The sequence below is a fragment of the Rhinopithecus roxellana genome, chromosome 5 (genome assembly GCF_007565055.1).
Source record: "Rhinopithecus roxellana isolate Shanxi Qingling chromosome 5, ASM756505v1, whole genome shotgun sequence".
Classification (NCBI taxonomy): Eukaryota; Metazoa; Chordata; class Mammalia; order Primates; family Cercopithecidae; genus Rhinopithecus; species Rhinopithecus roxellana.
The window spans coordinates 119171009-119182483 of NC_044553.1; the positions used below are offsets into that span (position 1 = coordinate 119171009).

At 43.8% G+C, this 11475-nt stretch overlaps 1 protein-coding gene across 3 annotated transcripts in view; it reads left to right on the top strand.

The window, feature by feature from the left end:
* FANCI (FA complementation group I) overlaps positions 1-11475 on the top strand; it is an 83799-nt gene that overhangs the window by 70839 nt on the left and 1485 nt on the right. For all 3 annotated transcript variants that reach the window (XM_010378639.2, XM_030930245.1, XM_030930244.1), the window contains 9 exons: positions 65-192; positions 291-359; positions 555-648; positions 960-1147; positions 2428-2481; positions 2563-2622; positions 8198-8266; positions 10322-10417; positions 10981-11088. In XM_010378639.2, the coding sequence (XP_010376941.1) occupies positions 65-192; positions 291-359; positions 555-648; positions 960-1147; positions 2428-2481; positions 2563-2622; positions 8198-8266; positions 10322-10417; positions 10981-11088 (866 nt within the window). The remainder of the gene's footprint in view (positions 1-64; positions 193-290; positions 360-554; positions 649-959; positions 1148-2427; positions 2482-2562; positions 2623-8197; positions 8267-10321; positions 10418-10980; positions 11089-11475) is intronic.

Sequence of the window (11475 nt, forward strand, 5' to 3'; positions counted from 1 at the left end):
AACAGGCGTGAGCCACCACGCCTGGCCATAACACCTTGTAATTTGCTTTTCTTCCTATTCCTAGAGGATGCCTTGTTTTGCAAGAGCTTGATGAACTTGCTCTTCAGCCTGCATGTTTTGTATAAGAGTCCTGTCATTCTGCTGCGTGACTTGTCCCAGGATATCCATGGGCATCTGGGAGATATAGACCAGGTACTATAATGAGCCTTCAGTACAATACCCTGTGTGGGGATGGCGGTCAAGGGAACAACCTTACTGTCATTACGTCTCACCTCTCTTTTTTTCCCCAGGATGTAGAGGTGGAGAAAACAAACCACTTTGCAATAGTGAATTTGAGAACGGCTGCCCCCACTGTCTGTGTAAGTGTTGTAACTGAGCCATGCAGAATGGCTTTGTTATTCTTTCCATTCTACTCCATGTGAAGTGACTTGTGTCCTATAGTGGCTTGTGTCCTGAGACCTGTCACCCACCTGTAGGTGGCCAGGTGACCACAGTTATTATATTACCCCGACAGCTGTGTGTAGTGAATCACACCAGGCATTCTTTTCTTTCAGTTACTTGTTCTGAGTCAGGCCGAGAAGGTTCTAGAAGAAGTGGACTGGCTAATCACCAAGCTTAAGGGACAAGTGAGCCAAGAAACCGTATCAGGTAAGATAAGTTCAACTGGGATTCCAGGAATTGACATGAGCAAGGTCAAAATTCATACTGGGCTAGTGCATAAAAATGGAGCCCCTGAGCTAAATTTCCTATTTGCTTTTAAGCTAGATTTTTTCCTATGTGATGAAAGAAGTAGAAGATCGTATGTCTTATCACAGTACAATTATTAATTAACTCTGCATACTGAATGTTCATTTTTCCATAAAGACTTTTTAGTTAGTAGTAATCAATTTCTAAATCTCCTTTACTCTTAACTAGAAAATGAAGTTGGGTTTGAATGTGCCAATTTTATTTCTCTTTAGAAGAGGCCTCTTCTCAGGCAACTCTGCCAAATCAGCCTGTTGAGAAAGCCATCATCATGCAACTGGGAACTCTGCTTACATTTTTCCATGAGTTGGTGCAGACAGCTCTGCCATCAGGCAGCTGTGTGGACACCTTGTTAAAGGACTTGTGCAAAATGTACACCACACTTACAGCACTTGTCAGATATGTGAGTATTTGAGACAAGCAGATTCACCCCCACCATTCTACCCCAGTGAGCCAGGAGATGAGGCTGGGGCAGCAGCCCACTGCTGCAGAATGTCCCTAAACAAGGGAGCGTTTGCCTCCATCTTGGCAGGTCATGGTTTCATTTTAGTTTGGTCAGTACGTGGCAGGCATCTCCACAGGCCAGGGAAAAAGAGTTTATAATTCTGATCTGCTTTTGGGCCAGACATGGTGGCTCATGCCTGTAATCCCAGCACTTTGAGAGGCTGAGGTGGGTGGATCACCTGAGGTCAGGAGTTCAAGACCAGCCTGGCCAACATGGTGAAACCCCGTCTCTACTAAAAATACAAAAATTAGCCGGGCGTGGTGGCGGGCACCTGTAATCCCAGCTACTCAGGACACTGAGGCAGGAGAATCACTTGAACCCGGGAGGTGGAGGTGCAGTGAGCTGAGATCGTGCCACTACACTCCAGCCTTGGCAACAGAGACCCCATCTCAAAAAAAAGTAAAAAAATATAATAAAAATCTGCTTTTGGAGGCCTTTAATTCCTTGGCATGTATGTGGCACCTGATTGAGAATGAATGCCTTTTTAAAATACCTTCTAAGGTTTAATCTAAACTATAACTATCCTAGAATTAAATCTGAGCCCATAATGCATAGAAATTATACCATTTTTAACCAGTCTGGACACTAAAGAGATGTTTATTCCTTTTTTCATTCCTTTAACATGTAAGTGTTAAATGCCTTATAGATCAAGTACTAAGGTGAGGAAGACAATTATTTTTTATAAAAATACAAGGCATACCCTGCCCTTACTGTTTATGTTTCTAGCAACAATCCATATTAAATACTTAGAAAGGCACAGATAACCCAAGAAAGATGTGGATCACCCTGCATCACAGCAGTGCGGCTCTCTCAGAATGTACAGTTCTAGCTACAGGTGGCTAAGCTGCTATAGTGGAAATACTGAGAGCCTCTTCTCTTTGTTGGCATCTTTAAAAGGAAAAACAGCAAAGTTGTTGGTTTTTTACATACAGGGACTATCAACCTGAGAAATTTTTAAAGAAATGAGCAAGTCAGAAACAAACCCTTCATTACCTATTGTCTGGGAAGCTTAGGAGCTTTGGAGGAGAGGAATAAGGAAGCCTTGTGTCTTGGCTTCTCTGTGAATTTTTCTTTTCCCTCTTCAGTCAGAATGATGAGTCACACTCCATAAGCTCACTACAGCAGTCACTTGTAGTTTCATAGGATAGTCTGCTAAATCTAGAATCTTTTTTTATTAGTATCTCCAGGTGTGTCAGAGCTCTGGAGGAATTCCAAAAAATATGGAAAAGCTGGTAAGTTGAGAATGCCTTTCCTAGGAATGGGGGAAGCACTTTTATTGCTGGTTACATTGGTTTCCTTTTCCCTTGTTGCAGGTGAAGCTGTCTGGTTCTCATCTGACCCCCGTGTGTTATTCTTTCATTTCTTATGTACAAGTAAGTGATTCAGAGGCAGTACCCAATAGGTCTTCAAGAAAGGATTTCTTACATGCCCAGGGGACTCTTGATCATCTGAACTGAGCATATATAAACTTTTTCCCCTGCTTACCACAAGCTGGAGGCACCCAACAGAGACCAAGCCAGGGCTTGAGGGCTTTGGAGCAAGGAGATCTTTATTTATGTAAAGAAAACTGTTTCACTTAATTTGGGGAAAGGAAGCATATATGTTTGCATTTGAAGCAAGGAAGGAACAAGCATGCTTGAGCTCATGGACTTGGTTTATTCCTGGGTGACTGAAAGTCCATGCCATGACATCCTCTGGGAGTGTGAGCAGAGTAGCAGCAAGCACATGAAGAAGGGCTGTGAGGAGATGGCAGTGCAGTGAGGGCACTTTCAGGGAAGTGGAAGGATGTGGGCTTTGTAGGTGTCATTTGGTCCTAAATACCATCAGATTCCGGCAGTACTTTAATCTCCTTTACTGTTTGCTTAAACCAGAGTTTTTTAACCTCACCACTATTGACATGTTGGGCTAGATAATTCTTTGTTGTGGGACCTGTTCTGTGCATTTTGGGATGTTGAGCGGCATCCCTGGCCTCCGCCTATCAGACGCCAATAGCAGCCCCCTAGTTGTAACAGCCAAAAATGTCTCCAGAAATTGCCAGTTGTCCTTAAGGGACGGAATCACCCCTGGCTGGAAAGAGGAAGAAACGAGAGATCTACTATCTTCTAAGGCCACTTAGTCATGCAGTAAATGTATCACAGGGCTGTTACTGATCTTTGAGGAATCAAAGAGAATGGGTCTACTAAGTGTCAATCTCAACCAAGATTCTAGAACCAATTATTTATTTATTTATTTATTTATTTTATTTATTTATTTTATTTTTTTTTTTTTTGAGACGGAGTCTCGCTCTGTCGCCCAGGCTGGAGTGCAGTGGCCAGATCTCAGCTCACTGCAAGCTCCGCCTCCCGGGTTTACGCCATTCTCCTGCCTCAGCCTCCCGAGTAGCTGGGACTACAGGCGCCCGCCACCTCGCCCGGCTAGATTTTTGTATTTTTTAGTAGAGACGGGGTTTCACCGTGTTAGCCAGGATGGTCTTGATCTCCTGACCTCGTGATCCACCTGTCTCGGCCTCCCAAAGTGCTGGGATTACAGGCTTGAGCCACCGCGCCCAGTCTAGATCCAATTATTAAAGTAATGGATTGTGACCACTTTGATAGTGATGCTTCACTTGTTTTCTGCCTCTGCATCACTTACAGGCACAATATCATTTTATCGGTAACTTGCCTCAGTATGTGTATTCAGGGTGCCTCTTCCCCTCCCTTTAAGAATCGGCAATCGGCTGGGCACGGTGGCTCACGCCTGTAATTCCAGCACTTTGGGAGGTTAAGGCGGGTGGATCACCTGAGGTCAGGACTTCGAGACCAGCCTCGCCAATCTGGTGAAACCCCATCTCTAATAAAAATACAAAAAATTAGCTGAGCATGGTGGCAGGCACCTGTAATCCCAGCTACTTGGGAGGCTGAGGCAGGAGAATCGCTTGAACCTGGAGGGCGGAGGTTGCAGTGAGCAAAGATCGCGCCATTGCACTCCAGCCTAGCAACAAGAGCAAAACTCCATCTCAAAAAAAAAAAAAAAAAAAAAAGAATCAGCCATCAAGTGGGCTGTCATCTGGGTTTAGCTGAAGGAGTTCTTAGTAATGGACTGATAGCTGAGACTCCCTGTCACCTTGTCTTTGTATCAGTTTTGTGATCTGGGTCAGGAATGCATCGTCGTCCATTTTCTATATCCAGCCATCCAGCCAATAGTCAACTGTCATAAAGCTATTACTTCTGGTCCTCTCCTTTTATCTCACCCAAATGCTTGCAGGAATGCTTTCTCAAACCTCATGCTTGTAAATTTTCATGTGGGTGCCATTCGTCAAACAAATCTGTTGGATATATATCTGTCCATTACCGTATTTGGGTTTTGAGTTTCCTCATCTCCAAGTCTTAATGATACCTATAAAGCCACATTTCACAAAATATCCTATATAGACTGAGACAGTCCTCAAAAAAAGGAATTCAGGGAGAGATGCTCATACCGTATTTCTCACCTTAGAGATTCATGGTGTCCATTTGCACATTAAAGGTGCCGAGACCAGCCATGGTGGTTAATGGAGGTAAGAAGATCACTTGAGGCCAGGAGTTTAAGACCAGCTTGGGCAACATAGTGAGACCCCATCTCTACAAAAAATTTAAAATGTAGCCAGGTATTTGCCTATAGTCCCAGCTACTTGGGAGGCTGAGGCAGGAAGATCACTGGAGCCCAAGACTTGAAGGCTGCAGTGAGCCATGATCCTGCCACTGTACTCCAGGGCAACAGAGTGAGACCCTGCCTCAAGAAAAATAAAAACAATGCTGAGAGTTCCAACAGTATGTTCATTAGTAGTTTTCAGATCTATTCAAGAACATTTTTTTAAAAATAACAAATGTTACTACTATTTGGCAGAATAGTGTTCCATAGAGTACAGTCTGGGAAATACTGCTGTTAGATCCTATTTACTACCCTTGTTGTGATTCAAAAGTCACATTGTCTAATCATTTTATTAGAACAGGTAATATTTAGAGAACCTCTACCTTGTGTGTGATGTGTTAAGCTCTTTTCATACATCATCTCATTCATCCTAGCTATAGGTTTTGATTAGTAGTTATCCCCATATGCATGATGAAAAAAGATTAGAAAGGTTAATCAGAATGCCCCAGAACAGACCATGAGCAAAAGGCAGATCTGAGACTTGAACCCAGCTAGTTAGACTCGACAGCAGGAATTGGCACACTTTCTCTGTAAAGGGCCAGATAGTAAATGTGGGTCATACAGTCTCTATCACACCTACTCAACTCTACTATTAGAACATAAAAAGCAGCCATAGACAACATACAAATAAACGAGCATGGCTGTGTTCCAATGAAATTTTCTTGTCAAAAAACAGACCGTGGGCCAGATTTATACTATGGGCTATAATTAGCCAACCATTGCTCTAGAGTCATACCTGATACTTGTTGACACGTAAAATGTTGAAAGGTTTTGGATTTTCGTGTTTCTGAGCCCATTCTCAAGCATTTTCTTCTGAGAATCACTACTACTTCCTAGACTATTATTTTCCCCTCATTACACAGTAATCAGTTTCATTTCCTCCCTGGGCATTCCTCCTCCATCCATATTTGATTTAAAGCCTTACTGACAAGTCAGCTGATCTGCAGGCAAACATTTTACATTTTTCTGTTTTTGTGAGGTGTACTTAATGAATACCCCTGGGCAAGAGCCTATGCATGGTTCCATTAACTCCAACCCTTATCTAGAAATGGGGATCGCATTTTCCACATCTCTCAGTGAACTGTTATTCTCTTGTAGGCCCCTCTTCATTTCCCCAGTTCCTTAGATCTCAGTGGGAAGAAAGCAACGAAAACCATTGCTCCAACTCTTAACATTCTGCCCAGAACTGTATACCTTTAAAAGATGCTTCTCAAGGGCCGGGTGCCGTGGCTCATGCCTGTAATCCCAGCACTTTGGGAGGCTGAGGTGGGGGAATCACGAGGTCCAGAGTTGGAGACCAGCCTGGCCAACATGGTGAAACCCCATCTCTACTAAAGATACAAAAAATAGCCAGGCACGGTGGCTCACACCTGTAATCCCAGCACTTTGGGAGGCTGAGGCAGGTGGATCACAAGGTCAGGAGTTCGAGACTAGCCTGGCCAACATGGTGAAACCCCATCTCTACTAAAAAAATACAAAAATTAGCTGGGCATGGTGGCGGGCACCTGTAAACCCAGCTACTCAGGAGGCTGAGGCAGAATTACTTGAACCCAGGAGGTGGAGGTTGCAGTGAGACAAGATCACACCACTGCACTCTAGCCTGGGCAACAGAACATGACTCTATCTCAAAAAAAAAAAAAAAAAATGCCGGGCATGGTAGTACGTGCCTATAATCCCAGCTACTCAGGAAGCTGAGGCAGGAGAATCGCTTGAACCTGGGAGGCAGAGGTTGCAGTGAGCCAAGATCACACCATTGTTCTCCAGCCTGGGCGACAGGGTGAAACTCCATCTCAAAAAAAAAAAAAAAAAAAGAAAAAAAAGATGCTTCTCTTCTGGCTCTAATTTTAGTCCTGCCTAGATCAGTTGCAATGGGCAGGGAACAGGGTTGATCTAAGGAGTTGAACAGGGTCCCATCTTGGACACAACCTCTGGGAAGATGGTTCACTTCCCACTTGGTCAGTGAGGTCAATCCGTGACTGCTTCCTTGCCCCCGACTTAATAGGGCTTCACCCTCTACCATCCTCTATCCTGCCTTCCAGGGCCAAAACCAGATTCCTACATACCAGCCCCTCTGGAATGTCTACAGTTCCTTATTTTCCAGAACATGGCATGTGGAACAAACCTGTTTCTCTCATGGCTCCAGTTGCAGAGCTTCTCTGTATTTTCAGGTCTGTTTCTTTAATTCTCTTGTCCTCATGGAGCATGGTATGTTCCCTTCCTAAGAAGGTTTAGAACTCCCCTTGAGGTAAAAAGCTTCCTACATTTCTGTACCTTACATTTGGTAGGTTTTTCTCCCTAGTCTCTCCTGACTCAAGTCTTGATATTATCAGAATCCTATATACCTTTTGGTTCCTTTTATTAGTTCTTCATCCCTCTCCAGGAGCTCTTTATTACCCAATAATTACAACACAGGGAAGTGTTCTGTGACCCTTTAAACCCTTCTTGAGCATAACAACCCATTGCACATAAAATGTATCTAGTTTTGGCTTTGCTGAGTAACAAAAATAAAACATATCTGGTGGTTGCTTGTAAGTGGGAAGACTGCAGGGCCCTGTAGCAGCCTCCTCAGCTTCCTCTCCTTTATGGAATCCTTTTAGTCCAGTGGCTAAAATAGAAATAGAAATGCCTATTCCTGCTACCACCTTGACAGTCCCTGTTTTAACCACTCTTTAGTACTTCACCAGCCCCTTGGCTGACCCAGTGCAGTAATAGTCCCGCCTTCAACTTCCACGTGCCAGCTCTGAGAACAACAGATTGTAAACCTCCCAACAATTAAAAAAGAAAAATATGAGGATTACAAAGCATCACATTTTTTCCCTACCTTCTAACATCTGCCACACAGATAATCCTATTTACTCCAGACTTGGCCCTCATACCCTGTGTAATTACCTTCTAAGAAAATTGCCACTGGCTGGTGGGCGTGGTGGCTCAGGCCTGTAATCCCAGCACTTTGGGAGGCTGAGGTGGGCAGATCACCTGAGGCCAGGAGTTCGAGACCAGCCTGGCCAACATGGCGAAACCCCGTCTCTACAATACAAAAATTAGCTGAGTGTGGTGGCGCGTGCCTATAGTCCCAGCTACTCAGGAAGCTGAGGCACAAGAATCGCTTAACTTGGGAGGCGGAGGTTACAGTGAGTCAACATCGCACCACTGCACACCAGCCTGAATGACAGCAAGACTCCGTCTCAAAAAGAAAAAAAAAAAAAAAAAATTACCACTAGCATGCTAGCTCTACAGAAAAATCATCAGGAATAAGAGAATGTGTTTCTGTTTCTTTAGAATAAGAGTAAGAGCCTGAACTATACGGGAGAGAAAAAGGAGAAACCTGCCGCCGTTGCCACAGCCATGGTAAGCTGCTGACACTGACCATTAAAATATGGTCGTTAGTGAACCCTGAAAACATAAAGCGAAAGAAGCCAGTGACAAAAAGACCACATGTTGTATGATTCTATTTTCATGAAATGCCCAGAATAAATAAATCTACAAAGGCAAACTAGATTAGTAGCAGCTCGAGATGGGGAAACTGGGGTGACAGCTAAAAAGGGTATGGAATCTCTTTTGGGGGTGATGAAAATGTTTTAGAATTGACTGGTGATGGTTGCACAACTCTGAAAATACTGAAAAGTACATTGTGAGTGAATTGTATGGCATATAGCTCTATAAAGCTGTTACCAAAAAGTGTGTGTGTGTGTATGTATATTATATACATGACTGCTTCTCAAATCAGGGATTTTATGATCAGATAGAGCATCTCATTTTTCCTCTGAACCAAAAACATTTTATTCAGGAAGCATCAGAAAATCTTGAGTTGAGGCCGGGCGCCGTGGCTCAAGCCTGTAATCCCAGCACTTTGGGAGGCCGAGACGGGCGGATCACGAGGTCAGGAGATGGAGACCATCCTGGCTAACACGGTGAAACCCCGTCTCTACTAAAAATACAAAAAATTAGCCGGGCGTCGTGGCGGGCGCCTGTAGTTCCAGCTACTCGGAGGCTGAGGCAGGAGAATGGCATGAACCCGGGAGGCAGAGCTTGCAGTGAGCTGAGATCTGGCCACTGCACTCCAGCCTGGGTGACACAGTGAGACTCCGTCTCAAAAAAAAAAAAAAAAAGAAAGAAAATCTTGAGTTGAAATAGAAATAAAATAACTTGTGATACTCAATAGGGAGAAATTATTTTTAGGTAAAGTTGGTGAATGCAAAAGGTGCTCCCTAAAAGATGTGTAAGAGTCAGCGAGGATACAGGAAAGGAGGCACTTAGTACATGGCTGGCAAAGGTGAAAATTAGTACAGTTGGCCGGGCGCGGTGGCTCAACCCTGTAATCCCAGCACTTTGGGAGGCCGAGACGGGCGGATCACGAGGTCAGGAGATGGAGACCATCCTGGCCAACACGGTGAAACCCCGTCTCTACTAAAAATACAAAAAAAAAACCTAGCCGGGCGAGGTGGCGGGCGCCTGTAGTCCCAGCTACTCCGGAGGCTGAGGCAGGAGAATGGCGTAAAACCCGGGGAGCGGAGCTTGCAGTGAGCTGAGATCCGGCCACTGCACTCCAGCCCCGGCGACAGAGCAAGACTCCGTCTCAAAAAAAAAAAAAAAAAAAAAAAAAAAAATTAGTACAGCCTCTCCAGAGGCTTAGCAATGACTACTGAATCTCAGAAGATAAACATACATTCTGACGTAACAGTTTCACTTTTAGGATATACAGGCCTGTGTACAGGATGGTCCTCACAACATTATTCATAAAAGTGAAATATTAGAAACAAAGATATCCATTAATAGAGGACTGGCTAAATAGGTTATAGTATATTTATACTGGAGAGATACGAAAAAAATAAACATCTAAATGTTCAGCTCTCTGGATTTAGCTCCAAGATAATGTTAAAAAATGTGTACAGTATCCTCATGGGTTAAAAAAATATATAAATATATATATACACACACACACACAGACACACACACATATATACATATACACACACACACAAAATGTATAAGGACCTACAAATTACAATTCAAGTTAGGGGGAAAGATATATAATCCCAGCAGTGAAAACTCATAACCAAACCAGAACAAGGAAATAGAGCTAGGGTCAGAATAGGCTTAAGAATATCAAGTTAGAAAAGCAACTAAATTTCTGCAAATGATCCTGCTCTCCTCAGTCTCTAGATAACAACAAATACTGGAATTATAAATGGAAAGGATCAGTGCAATTATCTCTACTGGCATTTGGGTCCTTCCAGATTGAACTGTCAAAAATTTTAGATTACTGGTATATAAGTAAAACTGCATTTGATTGGAAAACAGACTTTTCCCCCAAAGCCATACACAGTTTTGTAAGTGACAACTTCAGAGGAAAACTTCAAAAACAGTTCAACCTGAAATTTGTCTTATGTTCTTCGCCCTTAGGCCAGAGTTCTTCGGGAAACCAAGCCAATCCCTAACCTCATCTTTGCCATTGAACAGTATGAAAAATTTCTCATCCACCTTTCTAAGAGGTCCAAGGTAAACATTATCTTATTATGTTCTTCCATTCCCATTTACCTTCTTGACAGATCTAGCAAACTAAAGCAGCACAACTACAATGGAGGAAAAAAGACTCTGGGCCATTTGTGTGTTTGCCATCCCCCCTCCCCCCGCCCCTTTTTTTGAGATGGTGTCTCATTCTGTCACCCAGGCTGGAGTGCAGATTCAAGTGATCTTCTGGCCTCAGCCTCCAGAGTAGCTGGGACTACAGACATATGCCACCACACCTACTAATTTTCTGGGTTTGTTTTTATAGAGATGGGGTCTGTATTGCCCAGGCTGGTCTCAAACTCCTGGCCTGAAGTGATCCTCCCACCTCAGCCTCCCAAAGTGCTGGGATTACAGGCATGAGCCACCACACTCAGCCTCTTTGCTGTTCCTGATCTGATGGCCTGAACCCCAGCATACAGAAGGAAGTGTGGGTGTGTGCTTGCTTTAGGTAGAAACGGAAAGGTTTCTCAGAGGTGCACTAAAAATGGCTTAAGCTGTTCTGGAAGGACCTATGAGTAGGGAGATGTCCCATGCTTACAATCCTGTCACAGGTGAACCTGATGCAGCACATGAAGCTCAGCACCTCACGAGACTTCAAGATCAAAGGAAACATCCTAGACATGGTTCTTCGAGAGGGTGGTGAAGACGAAAATGAAGAGGTCAGTGCTGGCTTCTTGCTGGGGCCCAGCGAATCCCAGCCACTCTTCCTAGCTGGTTAGCAGCCTATCTGTGAGCAGTCAGAGATTAGTGGAAGGGCAACAGAGTTGGAAAGGGCTAAAAAGGTGATCAGGCAAAGATGAGAGTCAAGAACTCTCAGAAGGGCTGTAAACTTTGGACCAATGAAGTTGCCCCAACTTGCATACATTTTTGGTAAACCCTTCCAGGAAATAGGTGGTAACAAAACAATGTCCTGCTGTGGGTCCTCTTCCTGTTATCCTTTAAACTGGATGATGACCAGCTATAGCAGTCTGGCTCAGAAACTAGTTTACTTCTCAAGTCATGCCCTCATTCAAAGGCCACTCATTAGTTTGGGTTAAGGCTTCTTT